The 22,321-nt window shown below is 34.3% G+C and overlaps 3 protein-coding genes across 4 annotated transcripts; 1 reads left to right on the top strand and 2 right to left on the bottom strand.

The window, feature by feature from the left end:
- The first annotated feature begins 632 nt into the window (after positions 1-632).
- Positions 633-3,158, top strand: LOC119192262 (leucine-rich PPR motif-containing protein, mitochondrial-like). The gene is made up of 4 exons (XM_037446090.1): positions 633-661; positions 1,234-1,456; positions 2,015-2,237; positions 2,831-3,158. Exons 2-4 carry the CDS (start codon positions 1,334-1,336, stop codon positions 3,007-3,009), a joined length of 525 nt encoding a protein of 174 aa, XP_037301987.1. The 5' UTR covers positions 633-661; positions 1,234-1,333; the 3' UTR covers positions 3,010-3,158.
- A 1,223-nt stretch (positions 3,159-4,381) lies between these two features.
- On the bottom strand, positions 4,382-8,531 carry LOC115441492 (intraflagellar transport protein 74 homolog). Its single transcript, XM_030166302.1, has 11 exons — positions 8,298-8,531; positions 7,788-7,914; positions 7,223-7,460; positions 6,655-6,851; positions 6,274-6,450; positions 5,986-6,111; positions 5,780-5,881; positions 5,359-5,664; positions 5,175-5,289; positions 4,908-5,017; positions 4,382-4,636 (listed from the first exon to the last, which is right to left on the bottom strand). Exons 1-11 carry the CDS (start codon positions 8,408-8,410, stop codon positions 4,424-4,426), a joined length of 1,824 nt encoding a protein of 607 aa, XP_030022162.1. The 5' UTR covers positions 8,411-8,531; the 3' UTR covers positions 4,382-4,423.
- Positions 8,532-12,831: 4,300 nt separating this feature from the next.
- On the bottom strand, positions 12,832-20,780 carry LOC119192261 (the record flags this gene model as incomplete). Of its 2 annotated transcripts, XR_005113604.1 has the most annotated exon segments (4): positions 12,832-13,067; positions 13,902-14,141; positions 17,242-17,329; positions 20,516-20,780. XR_005113604.1 is itself a non-coding variant. In XM_037446089.1 (3 exon segments), coding segments are annotated over 3 exon segments (401 nt in total), but the record flags the coding sequence as incomplete, so codon positions are not given.
- Between the last annotated feature and the right edge of the window lie 1,541 nt (positions 20,781-22,321).

Consider the following 22,321-nt stretch of genomic DNA (forward strand, 5'->3'; position numbering starts at 1 on the left):
ACTAGGCGAGTTGGATTTAGCCGAATTAGCCCTCGCGGATTTGAACAAAACATCACCTAACTTCATGTTGGACGAATTCAAAGTTATCGATTTTGCAACACTAATGGTGTATCGAAAGAATATCAAGAAAGCTTTCGATTTGATTAACGAGGAGTCTAAGAGAAGGTATGAGATTTATTTTTAATTTTGGATTTGATACAGCAGAGTATTCACAGTTCAGGCCCCAGACTGAGCAATGAGAATTTAGAGAAATATATTTTAACTCGAATCATGTCTTTGAAGGATAGTAATTACAACATCTGCAACATTTTACTAATTGTATTTCCCTTAACTCTTTTAAGTTATATTGACTCCGACTCATTATGTAATATATTTCGCTGACAACGCAAACGCAACAGCAAAACTGCTGTCTCGCGATGTTTTCCTACAGTACAAAGGTATACCCTACAATCAGTTCTTGACCGTAGTGTAACTTCTGAGTTGCAGGCGTGTGGTGGGAGGTCGCGGGTTGGCCATGAACTGTTGGCGGCTGCTCGACGCCACGGCGGCGCACGGGCGCTGCAAGATGTCCGCAAGATGTTCGAGTTACTGACCTCGCAGAGGTATTGTAAGCTCGACTCCAACGCTTGCTGGGACCTTTGATACGCGCCCATTTAAAACAGTAAGTATTGTATTTTGTATTAGTTTTTGATCGTAGGTTTGCCCATGTGGTAGTAGGTGTGGTAGTAGTACCTTATTGGTTTGAAACCCTTACTGTGATTTGTATTGGGATGAATAATAGTACTATGTGATAATGTAAAGTTACGTTTATCTCTGTGCCTATTTTTTAATAAATCCATTATTAGATATGTGCAAAAGTTTAAACAAACATCCAATAATTATCACATTTATAATATTAATAGGAAGTAGAATTTTCTGATGATTATCGATAATGATTAATCGATAGAGGTCGATTTTGTAATCGATTTTTTTGCTGAACGGCATTAACAATTGGTTACAGGTAACAAGAGCAAAAATCTCATGATTAATCCTTAATAAATCCTGTTTCTAAATGATTACTGTAAATCGATTTGCGAATTAATATATTATAATTTGTTACGCTGTGATAGAAAACCGACTATTGACAAATCGTATGCACAGTAGATCTAATGATACAATCTAAAAATACCAACATATGTCGTTATAGAATTTAAATTCACTAATTCTGTATTTTGTTAATATTTTCTTTCTTAGCGATAATCTCCAAGAAGCGGTACAAGAGTTTGTACGTCTCGCGAATAAATATAACAAAACGCCTCTAAAACATGAGCTATTGTGCAAAATACTGCAGACCATGAACGATGGACAATCTGAAGACAATTTCCTCACAAACGAGAGGTCCAATGGAAGACTGAACAAATTAGCACAGACTATATTAAACATCGATAAGAAAGTCCACGGCCCCGGCGATGTACAGGTAAACTATCAACTAATAATAAAACATAATAATCATAAAACGTCATTTTGAACATTATAAATATTAAAACAAAATTATAATGGGAAAAAAAATGCTCGTATAACGTTATTTTGAGTATTATAAAAATAAAAATTAATTTTAAAATAATGTGGAGTGGCTGGACCATAGACTGGCTTTAGCCATGTCATGTCACCATTTCAAAAAAATGCGACTATAGATTAAAAATGTGTAGTTTCATTCATTGTGAATTACTCATAGTGATTTAGTGCCGTCCCTCAGAAACCTCCGCGTAATGAAATAGTCCTATGCCGTCTATAATATCATGGAGTAGTTAGATTACATTTTCCTGTGGTTTTTTTTTTTTTGATAAGCTAAATTTAGACTATCAAGTTCTCTGCAAAGCATTCACGCAAGAACTCCCAGATGTGTTCATACTACTGGCAATATGTCGATAATTCTATACACATGCGACATTGCTAATCTAAACACAACCTTAGTTTATGAATATTAGCGTAACATATTGCATAATTCAACCGTAACAACTATTTTTATTATCAGCTGACACTAATAGCAGCGCTAGCAGAAGTCGGATACAAGAAGACGCTTCGCAAGCTGTTTCTAGATCCGACAGTAAAGTTCCACCCAGACGCGTTATCACGAAGATGCGAGCGATTCGCAGATGAGAAAAAAGTGAATGCGTTGGAGACGATAGCCATGTGTGCGAAGGACCTTCGCCATATCGACGTCGATGAGATATACGAGCTTATATTAGATATACACCGTGAGTGACTATTATTTGCGAAATTTATTAATAACTTCTCCGGTGGCCTAGTTGTATTGCGTGTTACGACTCCGCTCTGGGACTGGATTTTAAATCCAATGTCTGGCAAAATGATGAATTCTTCTCAGTATTAGCCAGGGGTCTGGATATTTTGCACGACCCCGATTCAGTCCTATGATGAATTAGAGTGAATTCACCATATTGAATGCACTCCAATTCATCATAGGACGGAATTCACATGGTGGAAAGGATAACTATAGCATCGACACACATTATAGATACTGCGTGTTAATAATCTAGTTGGCTATCTACAATTAAAACCTAACTGTGCACCAATCAAACCAAATAAAAGTGGATGTTGTGATAATATGTTAGTCTGATTGGTCAATTCTCGATCGGACATCGTTCAAGATCGTTAATTATTTTTTGCTTCTAGTATACATGACGTTATAATTACACTTGCATGTAAAAATTTCATTAACAGCACGTATTTTTTTACATTGCAATACAAAAATATTTATGTACCCTAAAATAATTTTATCGATAATAAACCATCGATAGTTTAAAAAAAATTTCTAATAATAATGTTTCAGAACGCGACGACAACTATCAAGAAGCAATGTCATTATGGACGCGAATGCAAGAAGCGGATATATCGCCCTCGCAAAAGTTCGTGAGAAACCTGTGTTCAGTCATCAAAGCCAATAACAAGGACGTGCCTTCAGAGTTGAGTATACTACTCGACAAGCAAGCTCATGCATCGTCATCGTAAACTATTGTTAAATTACCTTAGCAATAAATGTTATCAGGAATCAACTAATCGCTGTCTTGTCATAATATCTGCATCATTTAATTTTATGTTGTTGGTATTAAAATAATAGTCATCATTGGCATTAGCGTAATCCCAAAAAAGTACCAAAATATGGGCTTAATTGCTCATTATGTTTATAGATAAGGTTCAATTTAAAAGCTTGTTTTAATTTTTCTGGTTGTAAAGAGCCATAATGTTCAGCTACATCGATCTATTTGTATAATGTTTTTTTAAACAAATATTACGGCTCCCCTAACTTAAGGGTAGTAAGTATTTTGCTTATGAATATTTTGTCAGTTTTCCTAAGACATATTATGCAGAAAAGATATTTAGATAAAGAATTTGTATTTTAGCGTGGATCTATGCAAATATTTTGTTATGAATGTGTTGAGTATGCATTTCAGCCAGACATAAGTAAATTTTTAATCTATGTTAAAAAACACAAAATGAAAATGGTTTTCATTCATTGAGGTGTTATAAATTTAAGTAAATATAAATGAAAGATGTTATTGTTTGTAATTGTATTAGAATTGCATTATCACGTTTATCAGCCATACACATGTAAAATTTGGGTATTTTGAAAAATATTAGTTTGTTTTATAAAGTCAACTTAGAAAGCAGCATTAAAATATCAGTCTTACTTATAAAAATAGCTCTAAAGATATCCTTTTTAATATACACAATTATTTACGCAATACCGTAAAGTCAAAACCCGTTAATTTTACCTATTAATAAGGTTAAAACTAGTGAAACTGAGATGTTTTTACAGCTCCCAAATTGCGTTACGTAATACTTGAACCACCACTTAACATAAACAGCGTTTTTAATTATGTGCTGTGCTTGTGTGATATTATGCAATAAAATAAATTCCCTACTTTTTAAGTAGTATGCACTTACGACTTGGTCAGAATTTGCGTTAAATATCACTCTGCTCATTCTATATTACTATAATATGTTGTATTTATACCGGTTAGTGTTGCAACTGTGATATTAAATTTGTAATGTAAATAAATTAGAAATTATTGTACATATTGTTTTTATTTTTATATAACATGAAATAATTTATCGAGCTGTCTTTTTAGTATGCAGTTAGCTTTACGAAGAAAGTATTTTACCGAAACAAATGAAAATGAAAGTAAAATCAAACTATATCGTATTCAAGAAGGAGAACAATCCATCCTAAAGGTCTCTATTTTATTCTGTCACAAAAGCATTGTTCTAAAAAGAGAAGTAGATTTTATTCAAAAGAAATGGTATAAATTGGGTAGTTAATCNTATATAACAAAATCCATATCAATAATTTTTTTGGGTACAATAAAATGAAACGACTTTATAAGATATTTTAATTTATAATTGAATAATTATATTGAATTGTTCAATAAGACTTAGCACTGTTCAGATCTTCGATAATCTTCTTGTTCAGTGCCGCCAACTCTTCCATCGCCTGCTTCTTCAATGGTTCGTAATCAGCCTTCAAAGTTATCGACGCGATATCTTCTTCCAGTATAGTTTTTCTCGACTCTAGCTGAGCCAATTGCTCCTCTAGACTGTTCAGTTTAGCGTACATCTCATTTCCTTCTAGACTTTCCTGCCCAAAAATAGAGAAGTTTATTAAAATCTCACTATTATTGCAAAGACGAAAGTTTTGATAGAGTTAGAAGTAACACTAAAACACTGAATGACTTGGTACATAGACCACGAAATTTCATCCAGGTAAAATGCAGTCAGAAGTGCAATTCCGAGTTAATCCGGGAAGAGTTTTTCATACCCTGCGATCACCAGCTCGTAATTTAGTATTTTTGATACGTATTGAAGAGATATAAAAACAACCTCTAGAGCAGATTTTTTATTACAAATACCTGTAATTTCTTCAGCTTGCTTGCTGCTTCTACGACAGCGTGCTCAGTGGGCGTTATTTTCTCTTTGAGTTGCTGCAGTTCTATCTCTAGAGCTTTTTTCTGTTCTTCACCTGGGAACATTTTTTTTTCAAAATTCTTAAGACGCGGAAAAACAATAAAACATAGTAGCATATTTTGCTTTCAAACTGCTGCTGTCAAACTTCTGATTACACAAAAGTCTATTGTGTTGACTTAGCTTTGTAGTTATAAAACTTGTAATGCACTAACCTTCTTCCCTTAATTTTTCTAAGTCACTCAGTGTAACAAGTTCTTCTTTCATGACTTGAGTCTTCTCCGGTAGTGTTTGCAATTCAGTTGCCAAACGTTCTCGGGTGCCTTCCGCCTGACCAACAATATAAAATTATCGTAGAGTAAAATACCATCATTGTACTAAGAAGTTTATATACTATACCTTCTTCAAATTTGCCTGGAATCTTTCATAATCCTTCATCAAAGCGTCTACGGACTTCTTATTTTCATCGTAAAGCGAAGTGTAGCCTTCTTTCTGTTTTAAATTGTCGATTTCCCTGAGATCCAAATCTATGTTCGAGCTACTGTGTTCTAGAGCAAAAACGATGTCTTTCTCAAGCTGTTCAATTTTATCTTGTTCTTTTTTAAGATTTTCTTCATAAGTGCTCATGAAGCTATCCATCGTTTCTTCCCTTTTCTTTAATTCACGATATTTTTGATGACGTTCCGAATTACCCTCTTCTAAATCCTTCAATCAAACATTACAATTTTAACAGTTAAGTGTACCATACATTTTCTTAAAATACAAATAGCTAAGAAATCATAATTGAATTATTTGGAATTTATTAAACTTTATATAGAACCTGTTCTGCTTGCTCGATCAATTCTTGGACTTTTTTTATTTGCTCTTTTACGTTGGCAGCGTTGCTATCTAGTGAAGCGATTGCAGCATTATCTTCTCGGACCTATTAACCAAATTAATAATTTGTATCTAGACTTTTTGGCTTGATAATATATTCATACTTATTTTGTCTATTAATTTTATTGAATGCTAAACCCTAGTACAAACCTGTAGTAACAATTTTTCTCTTTCTTCCTGTGGATCTAAACGGTTATTCATTTCGTTTTTCATGTTATCTCGTTTTTCTTCGGCAGCAACTAACCTTCGATGGAGCTCCAGGAGGTGCATTTTTATCTGTAACGTGTCCGTAATATAACAAATAATTTAATTTACCGTTTACACTGCTTGTAGAAAAAAGTATTAAACAAAACGAATAATTTTAATAATTACTCTAACCTTGCTTTATTTGAAAAGAAAAAAAAACAATGGGTATACATTTTTTTGTATGATATTCACCTGTGACCCCGATATTTCTCTGCTTAATACTTCTTTTTCCCTATTCAACTGGTCTTTTTGCGATTTTGCCTGTTCCACCTCCTCTCTCAAAGACGCTGCCGTGGCTTCCAAGTCGCCATACTGCGCCTTCTGCTCGGGTGTCATCTCAGCCATAAGTTTAGATATTGTTGATTGTTCCTAGATTTATATAACAACATCTATAACATTTCATTGTTAGACATTACTCACTTACTTCTATATTTTTAAAATACGCACTCAGTATTTTGTACCAACCAAAACTGATTTATAAATCAAAGTATGGAAATTATTTATTAATAAAATCTATAAGTAATTTGATGTAAAATAAATCAGTAACATGTTTTTATTTTAGATATGGCTTACTTTTTCCATTTGCTCTCTCAGTTGTCTTAGTTGATTCTCCTTCCTTTGTTTCTCTATAAACACTTGTTCTACCTCTTCCTGCATCTTTTGATTGGCTAATTCCAATTCTTTGGTCTGCTCTTCTACCGATTGTGTAGTTGCTTCTCCATTAGCAATTCTAATGGCTGTGTTGTAGTCAGCTAGGCGTCCTTGTAAATCTGAATTAGAATTACTAGATTCACAAGAAGTCTAGCATTTATGATACCAACAAAAAATGTACTTTATTGTTTTATTCATGATGTCTTAGTAAGTTCATTTTCACATCTTTCCAACTAATATTAGTCTAACCCAAGATACATTTACACCGATTAGGTAAAACGTAAAAATATCTGAGTTTCATAAATCTACTAAGTTCATAAGAGCGAAACTGTTATAAACTTACCTTAACCTAGATATGGAAATACTAAATACGTCATAACTAATTCTAATAAGTCATTCTACATGCGAGAGATTTATTAAAACATCCTCGAATGGAATATTTAGCATATTTTCTACTATATATCGTGTAATATTAGCAGTTACACCTTACCAGTCAATTCCTGTGCTAGCTCTCTTACTCTCTTCTCGTAATGTTTCTTCGCGGATCGTTCCCTCTCGCCCGCATCAGCCTGTTCGCTTAGCCTCGCGATCTCCGCCTTCATCTCTCGTACTTTCACTTGCATCACCTCCTCCCAGTATCGCTTGTCTTGAAGCTGCCGTGTACGGAAACCTCGAGCGGTACTTGTTCGAAGTCCCGATATCCCTTGTTGTGTTATTGGACGATCGATCTTTGCAAAAATAGTGAAGTGTAGTATTTTAATACAAAGTTTGAGAGAACAAACATATTAATCATTTTGTATTAGCCTGTCAAGAATAAAACCCCGAATAGAACTTGATATAATTTTAATATTTTATTTCAGGAAAGGGCTTCCGCCAGTAGAATCGCGAGCATAATGTAAAACTGTAGGCACTGGAGCCGTGAGTGTTTTGCATCAAAGGCTTTAGGAACGAGAGTCCTCGAGCTCTACCCGAGGCTAAACCCGAACCGATAACAACATATTATTATGCATATCCCACATTGCTTATCAACAAAACACCGTAAATAAATAAATTACCATGGAGAATCCAGTCATGGCTGTGGGCTGACGGCTAGCGGTTGGCGGAGCGGGACCGAAGCCTGATGTAGATAGACGCGAGGCGGTATTGCCCCGGTATGCCGACGCTGGTCTCATGCTGCCGCTTCTGTTATTACAAAAAAATTATGAATGAAGATATATAATACAATAATAATATATATTAGCTCAAAATACACATAATATGTTGACGAATGATGTTGAAAAAATAGTCAATAGCTTGAAACTAATAGGCGCACTAGATTTACAATATTTTATTACTCTCTATGCATACTTTCGATAAATACCTATAATATAATGCAAAATTTTGAAAGGAGGCTTTTTATCGTTAGAAAAATAAGCTATTCTAGAAACATATATTAACTAGCAATTTCTCGTCTGCTCACTTATTTTGTGATAATTTTCAATGAAAAGCACTTTTGTACCCTTCATCCATTACTATACGACATAATATTTTGATCTATAAATCATTCATCACCTTTCACCACTTACCTAGACACAGCGGAACCACTACTATACTCGCGATATCCCCTTCTGGACACCGGTCGCGGGGCGTCTGGCCGCCTGCCCCCGCTACGATCCCCGCTGCCCTCGGAATAATCCATAATAGGTACCACTTAAAACAAATTATTTTTCACCTCTAATGTGGGTCAGGCGATAAAAAAATTGTGCGAGAACAAGCGCAGTCGGTTTGTTGTTTACTGGTTGCTATGGCAACCGTGATTGCTTCCCGATTATGCTCATTGGTGAAGTCAATACTCAAGGTCAATACTGTTGTCTAGAAATGTGGAGGTTGTTTATAAAGTATACTTTCCTACTATGGCTGCGTATATTATAATTCTTTTTGATGGCTGCTACTTTGTTTGCATATAGCCTCCGAAAGTAGGTATATAAGGCTCCGGATGTATAAAGACTCAGGAAATATATAGGCCTCCGGATGTATATATATGGCTCGTCTCCTATCTATTTTTTTTTTGCATAAATAGATCATCCAACACGAACATCTACAATTTTATTATAATTGTAATATTATGTATAAATATAGGTTTAATGTCGGAGAAAAACATGTAAAAACGTTTAGTGATGTTTTCATCTTTTGCAAGTAGACCTTTTCTCACTCAACAAAAGTGCAGTAAAGTCATTTTGCCGAGCTAATGATAAAAACAAAACACAGCGACCAATATTGTGTGGCAAATGACTACAATAATTATAGTAATGATTGAATATTATTGTTTTTACCTGAGGACCCGTTAATCATTGACCATTTCGACAGGGCTAACATTACAGTGACCACCAAATAATAAGTAAACACTGAACTAAGTTATTTCTGCTCTTATAGCGAGTTGAACACTAATCTACAAGACTACGTCAAATGGCTGGATACCCTATTTATGCCAGCTGTAACCAGCTGCAGGTATAAATTGGTAACCACCAACAACTCGCTTTATGATGCAATATCATTTCAAAGTACCCGTTGCAACGACAGATACGTAGATAAAGATTAAAAAGTTTGATGTTGTTCATTTATTATTTGACTAAGTCTTGCTCGCAGTTTCGCTCGCGCAAAATGCCCTTCCGGTTACGCCTGTCCGTAAAACTCAGTAGCAATTTAGAAAGTCACCTGGACCACGTCAGCGCCATCATCTATGTGTCAAATTTCATTGAAATCAGTTTAGCTGTTTCTGGGTTTACATCTAACAAACATCCAAATTATTCATTGGTTACAAAATATTACAGCTCTTACTTTTTAATTGTATGATTGATCATATCATAATACGTGGATAACTTCACACGCACAGATGCATAAAACTATTTTATTAACTAAAGGAATTTACATAAACGTCTTTTAATACCCGCATATGAGCCAAATAATGCGTAGTATCACCAATGTTCCAGATAACTTAAATGTAACAACATAAATAGCGGTGCTATCGTTTCTCATGACATTCAGCCTCGGTATTTCATAATGTACTTTGCTTTTTTAAGCACATTCTTTTTACTCTGTCTGCACTTTGCTGATAGTTTGGCGCCGTTTAGCCTTAGCAATGGATACAGATACTTATCGAAAGAAGTGAACTCTATGGTGGCAAACTTCGATAAATCAACGATTGAAACGAAATGGCTTCAACAACCATTGGATCATTTTAATAAAACTGATGACAGAATGTGGAATATGAGGTACTTCGAGAGACTTGATAAATGGCGGCCTGACGGTCCTATATACTTATTTATAAATGGCGAAGATGAAGCCACTCAAGCATTTTTACAAACTGGAATAATGTATGAACTGGCGAAAGAAACTAAGGGCGCGATGTATCTATCAGAACATCGATATTACGGTAAGAGCATACCGTTTGACGATTTGAGTACAGAGAACCTAAAATACTTAAGTTCGAAGCAAGCACTAGCTGATGTAGCAAAGCTGATAGAGGAAATAAAACTGTTACCTCAGTTTAAATCGTCTAAAGTTGTCGTAGTGGGAGGATCATACGCAGGCAATTTAGCGGCTTGGATGAAATTGCTCTATCCTCAATTAATAGATGCCGCCATTGCTAGTAGTGCTCCAGTTGTTGCAAAGAAAGATTTCTACGAATACTTAGAGAACGTTAGCGAGGATTTTGAACAACATGGTACTCCAAATTGCCTTGAGAAAATTGCAGAAATATTCAAGAGGTATGATGAGTTGTTCAAATCACCCAATGGTATTGCAAAATTAAAGGCAGAAGAACACATTTGCGATAAGACCGATATGAACAAAAATGAAAATAAGCAAATATTCTTCCTAGATAAAAGTTCCGAATTTATGTACACAGCGCAATATGGGAATCCAAAATCGATTAAAAACCACTGTGAAGATTTAATTAGCACATCAGCAATAAATTCTTCTAAAGATGAAGTGTTGTGGAATGCAAAAAACGATTGTTTTGATTACGATTTTGACGAAATGATAAAGAGCATGAAAGAAATTGACTGGCTAATGTCCTGGACGTACCAAACTTGTACAGAATTTAGCTATTTTCCGACCAGTTCTTCAGACAAGCAACCATTTACGAAAAATATTCGAATGGACTTATTTTACAAAATGTGTAGCAGCCTTTACGGTCCTACGTTTAATGAACAAAGGATTGAGGAAGGAGTCAAAAATACTAACGAATTATTTGGAGGTCTAAAGCCAAATGTTTCTAATGTAGTGTTTGTGAATGGTGAACTAGACCCTTACCATAAACTTGGAGTTTTAGAAGACGTTTCTTATGATGCTCCGGCAAAAGTGATACCTCGAGCATCGCATTGCAGAGATTTATTTTCTAACAGGCCTGGCGATCACCAAGAATTGAAAGAAGCAAGAAATTATATAAAATACTTAGTTAAGAAATGGATTGGAGCTGGTGATTATATTATAAAGCGGGAATAAATTTACTGTGGACATATTATATTCATCACTTTGAATTAGGAAGATGTTGACGAATAATTATAATATTAAATGTTATTAATAATAATGATTAAATTTGCTTCTGATTTATAGTTTCTAGTTATTTTAATTTTATTCATTCTAAGGTTTTACACAGCAAACGTATTTCATAAATAAAACGAAAGGCATATTGAAAAATATTATGTATATTTACTCATACATGTTCTTCCTTATAATAGGTTACTTGTTAACCAACACCCTATATTACACAATAATGTCGGATGTTGATGTTTAAAATTCGTTATAAAAATATGATTACATATCTTACTCGATATAATTTTACATATTAAATATAATAATTGTTTCTTGCTAAGTGGAAAATGCTTTAAATTTGTCAAAGTCTATTCATTTCTCATTGTGCCCCAAATTGAAGTCACAATCATAATTTAATGTTCAAAAATATTATGCTTTCTAACAATTTATCAATTCCTTTCTATGTTTCGTTATATCCAGCTATAAACGTTTCAGTATCTATATAATTATCTATAATAATGCATAAGATACAAAATGGTAACCTGTGTAGCACCTCCTATATAATACAATTATGAAGAGCTACATTTCAGTATAATATAAAAAGCATAAAAATATATTCCGCTAAAAGAACTATTCTTACAACCAGCATAGTTCTTTTAAGGAATGTATTATTTAATTCTAAAACTTAAATAACGAATACATATATTACAACTAAAGTGTACACAATTATCATTGAAATATACATGAAAAAACCTAACGAATTAAATTGTGACAACAAATTACATTAAACATTGTCAACTTAATTAACTTAACTTAATCAATAAAATATTAAATGAGTATTGGAGAAAAATGTTTAATAGAATATAAAATGTTAAAATATCTACCGAAAACAAGAAAAATTTATTTACAATAGAATATTACTTCATAAGGTTACAATAAATTTACTTAAACTACGATTAATTCATATCGAATATATACCACAATGATAATATACAGACTTACAACAGTAATACTAACATGAGACATCAAGAACATTCAGATATTGGAGTGGCCAAGGTGGTCTTCCGCCTATTTTCAAAAGTAAATAATCAATATGAGATTAAAAAATATGTCTCTATTAATATCCCAACCCTGTATTGACTAGGATTGATATAAGCATAAAAAATAAAAAAAGATATCAAAACGCACAGAATATCCTGAACACGCAAATATCGTTTAAATTAATTGGCAGTGATAGTTAACTTAAGGTATTCAAGCTTATCTACGTCTACAATATCACTTAAATATGCCTTATCTACTTATTCATAGAAGATACAAACTCTGCTTTTATGTTTGCTGTTTTAAAAATTGACCGCTGACGTATCAATCCACTCATCTTACATTCTATTATCTCCTTAACTCAACCAGCTTCGGTATCGCTATTTCGATTGTTTTTAAATCTTCAATACCTTCAGTTTTCATTTTAAATTCGCGATAACTTAAAACATTACGAATATTTACACCAATTCTAATTTCAATACCGTCACATCGATATGATTTCCTACAAATATTCGCTTCAAAAAAGACATCAGTCTTTGGTCAATTATCATTTACATATTTTTTACAACAGCTACTGTTTCATTAATATTTCCTAACATCGATGTGACAATATTCTTAAATCGAGTCTAATATCGGGTAGTATTGCCGTGTTTGTGGTGTTGCACTTTAATCCCACTCTCCGATGAACATGTGGCGTGCGTGTGGGGCTGGTGGTGGTGGGAAGCCACGTCCAGGCATGGGCAGGCGGCCGTATAACGCGTATGGGTCATAGTGTTCTCCGTCTGAAACATTAGCCTCATTAAATGATTGCAAATATATTAATTTTCTCTCACCAACCGATACCTTGGGGATTCAATATTGGTTCTGGGGAAAGCGGTTAAATTATTTTCGTTACGCCAGTGTACTTTTCGAAACGCACTTTGCAAACAGGGAAGTATTTTTTATTGTAGGGTAATATCAAATGGATCCATAATTCATATACTTGTGTATTTTTAGTGCGTTAGTAATTTAATAATAATTGTTAACTGTAACCGCCCGCATATAGTTGCCTAAGGATTCTATTTGTATTGTTGTACATATACACATAAAGTTTCTATAGGAATACCAAATAATGGTGCAGATAATAAGGAACGTTTCATATCCCACGTCAACTCATAATTCTTTTAAAAAATAATAACTTTAATAAAAGATTTCTCAAATAGAAATTCAAACTGCATAAAATATTTTCATAAAACAAAAATATTGGAAAACACATAACTAAATCGCCTATTCTAAAGATGATTGCAAAGCTTGCAATGCAACACAAATAGAAACAGATAGATATGGTCATGATCAAGAAACTGACGATGAACATGTGAGTTGTAAGCACAGAAGTGAAAGGAAAAGAAGCTAAAGGCGATGTGCTACCAAGCGAAGCTGTCTAAAATAACAGAAAGTTTTAAATACCAAGGTTGGAGCGAAGAGTCCGCTGCGAGGCGGTGGAATTAAAGTGCGGGGTTAGTCTGTATATGTACTTTAGCGGGGCTGCTGGATGACGAGCGGGCGCAGCCTGGGCTCCCTGTTCGGATAGAATTGGTACATGAGCTTCTCTTTTCTAGGGGGTCTGTCGTACGCACCGATTCCGCTCTCGTAAGAGCGCGCGTGCCACAACGCCGCCGGCGGCATCGGGGCGTGGGCAAACGCTGGCATGTGTGGCGGGAATGGGCCGGGGTGCGGGTGGGCCACGCTGTAACGCTTGCTGGGCACCGGCGCCTCTTTCAGAGTGAGGCGCTCGGGCATCGGCGGCAAAACTTTTTGCCCGTTCGCCTTCACGAAGTTCGGAACGCGTGCGCGTAGGCCGCAGTAGTAGGGGTCATCTGAAATAAAGAAGAAAACAATTAGTAAACTAATTTCGAAATATTTCAAAATTCTATTCTTGTCTTGATGGAAATCTGCTATGAATAAACATCGATATCACAGTCAGGTAATTGCTTTAAAATAACATGTAATTTCCTTTAGGAACATTTACTTAAACTCCGCAATGTAAACGGCACGCGACAAGGCACCGTACAAGTATACTAACGCTTAGAGCGAATAACACCGCCATACAACAAACAGCTTGAACTAAAAACATCGTTAGTGGTCACTTGTCTGCCCTCCACAGAGCCGGATCTACAAGGATTAGTACATATTGTCCCGTTGCCCTTAATAATATTATTCTTAACAAAAATAGACAGGATGAATTTATTTCTTACATCTAACCGTTTCGTTGTTGGTTATTGCTATAGGCGAACATGTAAGATTTTGTGACATTTGTATCACACTAGTTCTAGATCCGACAGTGCTTGTCCATGTTCCAATATGACATAGACTAGACTAGGCATCGTGTCCTGCGTCCTACGCCCTCTTGTTCCAAATACCGCTAGTCGAAATATCAAGGATATACAAATGCCAAGACGGTTGTTGCAACATGTCGGGCATTGTTTGGAGCTAGGCTAGCATCTGGCGCCTAACAGAACGTGAGAGATCGATCATTAATATACCTTCGAAGTGGCAATTTACCTACTATGGTTTGTGATACGTCTAAAATATATTGAAATAATGTTGGTTCATTAAATATATACAAGGAAATAGATTGCTAATATTTTCAAGTGACCATAAAATTTTGTGGCATTCTGCTGTATTTGTAAAAGTCAAAATATTATTAATTTCTTCATGCTTGAGACGATTTTAATGATCTCAAACACCCATAACTTCTTTGTACTCGATCAAACGGAAGGAATTCAAATTAATATCACTAGACACTTACGAGTGATGGCGCTTGAAATTTTCAAATGAGAATTAGAAACGTCACATTCGATCGAACAAGGCCCCTAAGCCATCTCAAACCTGAATATTATATTACCTTTGCATAATTTGAATAAGATACTAGCTTGTATTTGTTCAAAGTACCAATCAAGTGGAAAAAATCATGACCTCGAGAATATACTATGAGACAAAATGCGAAGAAGTTAATAAGACCCAAATAAGTTATTTTAAAATTATTTATTTCTTATTTATGGCATACTTTTAAATTTCTAAAAAAAATCTTCGCAAATTAAAAATGAATAAAATTCACGTTAAAAAATAATTCCCTCAAATTTTTTAATCCAAAATCGGATTCTTATTCAGTGTCTAGAATCGAGATAGACGATAGAAAGATAGATAGATACTTTGGCTTGCATAAAATGCCTTGCAAACTTGTCTCGTATTTCAAAAAGTCGAGAATGTGAGAGAATATTAAATATTTCGAAATAAAATATGCTCTTATCGTGGCACTTGTGTTTGAGCAAGTGTCGTGTGTAATCTGTGATGTATGGCTGAGTTTGCGATGTGTTCGTTTGTTTGCCTTCACGGTGTTGTAAATTTTAGCATGCCCGTGATTTTGTAAATCCGTTCTCGTGCCGCGATTTTGAATTTATTGTGGAGTTAAATCATGGTGTTATAATTTTTTTCTTAAAATCCAATATTGTTGAATTTTGAATTTAAATTAAGAAACGTGATTCATTTCTTTGGGTATTAATGACCTTTACAGTGCAAGAGAAGTGGAATGGCTAAAGAAATATCATAATGCGATACAAAACTTATTTATTAACTTTTAACACCTCAAGCAGAAGCTATATCCTCTATTACGCTTGTAAGGAAGTTATTCACCACTCCCTATTTTATTACATAAGTATTTCCAGCATAGTAAATCTTATGGCGCGTGGACAACATAATATAAATGATGTTCTGTCATTCGTTTGATATAATGTTCACACTTGCAAAATCGCCCCGTATAAATTGCCAGTTGGAGCTATAAATCCGTTGCTGTGTCGACGCATTCGGCCATGGACAAGGCGAAACATAGTTGTTAGAGAAAAATAGTTTTACGCGAAATATCAAAAATATTTCTTTATTTTATATTTAGGACGTGATTTAATATGGTTGAATCTTAAATATTATTCCTTGTTAAAAGCCTTATCTTTAAGGGTAAATATACTTTTACTAAAGATGTATTTAACAAAAGATACGGCACAAGGGTTTGTGCTAGTGACATTAATAAAAAACAATTATAAACAAATCGTACAAGTCCTTAAACACATCCACTACAGCAGCACTAAAATCCCAAATAATTTATAAATTGTATATCGTTCAGTTTATTACAACCAAACCTAAAGACCTTGTAAGAGCAAATAAATAACACCAATATGGAAAAAATCTCTTAATGTGACCAATGAACAACAAAAGCAATACACATGCAGATGCATTTCAGGTGTTATTTGTCCATTACCGAGAAGTTATGAGCTTCGGTTTATCCAAACATGGAAAGTATTCCGAGGACCTATTCTTGGGGCAGGCGCCTGGTGCCGCGCGGCCTTTTAAATACTATTATGGCCTATTGAGCAAGACAGAACACATGATACCAATCCTGATGAGGTGAATTTATTTGCATCCAGTAATTAATGCACTTTTTCCAGAGTCAAGCCGAGTGGGACGATTAAAAAGGTCCCCATTGGACTTCATTAATTCGTTAAGAAAGTGAATGTGTTTTTTACCTTTTCAGTATTTACATTTAGTTCGTTAGCTACAAATCTGGTTGCTCTCTATATCGAGGTATAGTTTACCAAATTATTAGATATATTTCACATTATCTCATAAAGTATTAACTGTTTATAAAAAATATATTCCTCAGACAGGAAAATTATCTTTTTAAATATAATAAAGTAACTTATAACGCATCTTATTATGTAAATATTGAAGCCGATCGTCACGTATATTAAGGAAAGAAACCTCAATGTAATAATCAAACTCCGAGAACGTTATATTTAGCACAAAGCGGCTTCGTAACCTCCTTTTTGTTATGCATTGTTAAGTCGCGGTCATTAATGGAAGTCGATAATGTATGATCGGACGCACTCGACGTAATTAGCTCTGTGTAAAGAACTGTTCACTTACCGTATTTCTTCTCTTTGCCTTTATCGGATTTGCCACGCGGGAACTGCGCCGGCACGCGGCCGTTTGTTTCAATATCGTCGTAATCAGGCTGAAAGCAAAAAAAAAATATTAATTTTAGAATTTGGTATATTAGATTTTGAAGATGTTGAATTAACGATATGCAATATTTGAATCATAAACCAATTAATTACTTCGAAAGTCATGCATCAAAAACGGAAAGATGTGATATTAAGATAATACTTCGGATATCATTTAGTATAAATTAACAATCATTAACCTACCTCATTATACTCTATCTACTGGCAGTAATAATAACAAATTCAAAGAAATACAAGCAGTGAGATCAACCATAAACAATATAAATTAAGTAATACAAAAAGATAAGACAGATGTAAGTCCCCTTGGAACACCCAAACCGACAGTACGTAATGCATCCATAGACAAGATTAAGGGTGTAGAAACATGTAAAAACATGCAATTCCCAACTAAAAAGAACTTATGCAGTAATATAAAAGCGTGGGTGTATTACAATCTTTACCTTGTGGAGGCTCAAAGACGGCATCAGAAAAACAACAAATACCGATATAAACAACATAGAAAAGGGTCCTTATCAAGTTAAAGAAATTATGAAAGCCACACGAAGAGCGGAATTATTTCCAGATTTAAGTGGGTTAATAACAAGTTTTAGTATCGCAATATTATTTTAGAGGTGTGTTTATAGATTTTACCTTACATGGAAATTTTATGTGGTTTTATTGAACCAATTTCTTTCAATATCAATATTGACAAGGTGGTGGGTCTCTCATGAGCGGGAATCTTTATGGAGCATAATATTTTAACTCTTAAATATCAGTATACAAGCACAATTGTTTTTAAGCTTGACGAACACTGTTACCCTTACTAATAAATTACTGAATAATAGAAAACATAAAATCCAATTGTTAGTATTGTTGTTATCTGCATTGACGTTCACTATTAGACGAGAGACCTGCTTACTCCATCATTGAAATACCAAACTAAAATTCATTGTCAGTAGGTCATAAAAACATTATAAACACAAGTAAAGCCGCAACCTACAATTCCTTTTGATGCAAATATTTGTACTCAACACACAAACCAACTACATTCCACTGGTCTACTACATTTCGCATTGTTTGAAGGAACACGCGTAAATAAAGTCTCAATACGTAATCTGATCAATAGATTGCGTTCAATACGTTTTCATGTGACAGCATTACGCCGCCGTTGACCAATAGAGTATGCGAGAGACGTGGACAAAACTAGATATTTTATTCAGTTTGCCAGGTCGTAAGACTTAAAACTGAAGGCTAAAAGGCACACAAAAGACATTGTTCATTTGTATAGTGTCACACGCTCTCACGAGTTTAGGTGAATCGAGAGCGAGTTTACAATTTTATCTTCGATTTTCAAGATCAGATCGGAGATATGGCTTCCTATCTTAGATAGGTGGTCCTTTGTACTTCTCGGTTGCTTCGGCCTTCAAGGTCTGACAAGTAGGTTTTATCGAGTGCAACAAATTGAACTTTTGCGTCCGTCTATCGGCAATGATCAGCCAATTTTATTATGCAAAATTAAAATTTGTTCCAGTATGAATAGTTTCAAAATATTCAAAGTCTGATACGTATGAAATCAATAAATAAAACATATATCTCACATAAAATATGAATTATAAAACTTGAATTAGCACTGCTACACAATTTATATGTTTTAGAAAGCATAATACTCGCGAAAACAAAATTTTGAAAAGGCTCGCTGTGCCGCACCCAAATTACTCACCTTTACTAATATTTACGTAAACATCCTATTTTGAAGTGAGAGAAAGCAAAAATAAATTATAGTGAATAAATATTATGCCCATTAGGACTAAATAAGGTAAAAGAATGTCACGCGGTATTATAAATTTCTATAATTTATATGCAAAAGCTGATTAACTCATTATGTCGGAACTTGGAGGCCGTTTCCATCTATTATTTATTCTATACGGATGTAAAGGTCTATATGCGTTTAGTAGCTCATTCTCCTCTTTTCCTCTTGGCATATTTAATCAAAACACATGGATTTAAATACACCAAAATCCAGATTTATTTCAATAAATAATTCTAATAATAAAAAGCCACAGGTTCACCAATCAAAGTTGCTATAAAAACCCACTTTAGCTTTCCAGTTCGCATAAGTTGACCCTTATCGCTAATGCATTTGGACCTTTATTTGGGGTGGGGCGGCTATAATGACTCGCTTTTCACTGACACATGAGTCATGCCTCTTGATTTAGTTCACATCTTTATCTTCAATTTCGTTTGAGCATTTCGGTGATTAATGTCGTATCGACTGCTATAAATTTTATACCTGACTAATTTTATCAGATTTGCATCCAATAAATACTTTAAATTCGATCGAGTGATTAATGTTATTGTTGTTTTATGATTACGAATACTTGTGTTAATTGATGAATTAATTACCTTTTCTTCATTTTAATTATTTAGTATGCCAGTGAGTGCCATAATAACGTAAACAAATTCTTAATGCTGCTCATTAATAACGTTAGATTCTTCTGAAAATGAATAGACTTGTGTCTTTGTCACCACAAATACCAGGGTTAAAATTAAAACACTAAGAGCCTGCTTCACAACTTCTGAGTAAATACATAAGTCAGACTATAATCTATAAGCACATCCAAAGAAATGGTGATAAAATGAGTACTACCTACATAGAAAACGACCCTTAAGATGCAGCAACGAACGTATACCTAAATACATTAGCATAAGAATATACGTGCTCATAGAAAATGAAGTCTAGATCCCCATCAGATGTGAGTGTGTTCAGTTGTACAAGTCCATCACAATTCATTCTATGATTCAATACGAACGAGTTGCTTGTTTTATTTTATTGTAATACATTATATAATGTGGTTACTATGGCCAGCGTAATTTCCAAAGTGGAAATTGCAAATTGTATTAGCACGTCAACTTTCGTTGTGGTGAAGTTATTTTTTACGATAATCTAAAGGTTATCTTATGGCGCTGTGATAGACGGGCCGACAGGATGTATACCTGCTTCTTTTGGTAATTTTTGTCCCCTATATTTTCTTAAAAAGTCTTTAATGTCTTTGCAATATAGGTATTTGTATAAAAGTTCATTTTTTTATAATTATAAAACGCTATGTTTCAATGACTGGCGCATTTTGGTTAGATTTTTAAAACAATTAAAATCACTTACTACTACTAACTTATTTTATTTCAGAAATGCTACATACCTTGGGAATATCAGCAGGTCCGTATCCATTCTCCCTCGGCGGTAGATTGGGGTTTCTCGCCTCTCCTTTGACCCATCTGCATCATTGGTTGCTTCTCTAGTGGCGGCCACCACTCCATGGCCATTGACGTGTCCATTACCAAGCCCGTACCCCCCAGAGCTGCCGCTGGATCCCGACCCGTTCGCGTTGGAGCTCGCAATACTGTAGGGATCCTCGTCAGGAATTGGAATGCGTGGTCTGTTCTTGATGTCCATCGGTCTTTGAACTGTGGACAAATGAAAGTTTGTTTAGTTTTATTCAAAAATCTACACAAAATAATATTTAAAAAGCACTATGACCAAATAGGATCTTGCATTAATAATGCTTTCACTACCATTGAGATTAAGTAAATCATTCAAATGCAAAATTAGTTAAAAAATCACTATGCACTTCTGGAACGGATTTTAGCAACTTCTGACTACAATTGCATTTGCATTATTTACATCTAGTTTCGTCTCTATGCTGTTGAAAATACTGTACATAATTCCTAGAATTAAAATTACCATGTTCCAAAGGTTCATACCGACAGAGCTATTGGCGATACAAAATAAATGCTCGAACATACAGACCGTAACATTTAGCGACGGTTGCGCAAAGGGTCGTGATGTTGGCTGGGATGGCAATCATTCGACTTCACGACTACACACTACCTACGGCTATGATAAGCGATTGAGCTTATTACATCTACATAGTAATCTTTGTTAATTCAGAATTTTATCTGGTAGGATTGGGAAAAACAGTTGTCTAAGACGAACAAAGCATTTGATTTATCATACTAATACGAGGTCGAAGGTATAGAATTTCTTAGGCATGTTTTTAGGATATGGTTTAACTTTTACGACAAACCGTCGGCCTTACGTCAAACCTCGTCATTATATTAGAAATACCAACAAAAATATCCAGAACTAAAACCGCAAAAGTAAACGAAAATGAAGTTTAGCGCTTGAACATAAGTTTCTAATTTGTTTAATTTCATAACATCACGCTTTGTGACAGATAACGTGGAAGTAGATTGTATTTAAGAAACACGAAATTGTCTATACTACGGGACAAATTAACATTTCCGCGTCTATGTTCAACGTTAAAAATACTTCCGATGACGTCACTTGCTAGTATATTTGTCGAACTGTACCGGAATATATTGATTTTAATTAGTTCTTTCACCTAGTACTTGCTTCGTCAAAGTTTATCACTTTAATTAATTATTATGTAGATAATTTGATATTATTCTATGTAAATCTTGCAAAATATAAGATTAGATTAAAGTATATTATTGTTCGTTTCCAATATTGTCGCTCTTTAAATTACCAAGAATTGACACCAATAAGATAATAATATGACTCGATGGAAATGTAATTACATTTATAATCTCGTCATATCTTGATTAAAATACATAAAATTTTATTAAATTACAAAGATCAATAAAACTTCTATCCTAGATATTTCAAGAGTCAAAAAAAATACGAAATAAAAATGCTAAATCCATTTCGGCAATGTTATTATACGTTTGTATAAGCGGAACATTTTATTTTTTGTTTGATTACAGTGTTTTCGTCGATTACAAATGTGGTAATTACGATAATGTGCGAGTGCGCACAGTTGATATATTTCAAACAATTCGAAAGGGTTTAAATGATGTATGATAACGGCAGCGAAGCAGGAAATATTTCGGGTTTTTTATTAATTTTAAATTTAAGAGGCGATATTTTTTTTTGTTATTGTTGCGAAGCCAACGTGTTTGCTGACATCTTAATCGAGCCGTGCTTT

This window comes from Manduca sexta, unplaced genomic scaffold (genome assembly GCF_014839805.1).
Source record: "Manduca sexta isolate Smith_Timp_Sample1 unplaced genomic scaffold, JHU_Msex_v1.0 HiC_scaffold_2540, whole genome shotgun sequence".
NCBI classification, from domain to species: Eukaryota; Metazoa; Arthropoda; class Insecta; order Lepidoptera; family Sphingidae; genus Manduca; species Manduca sexta.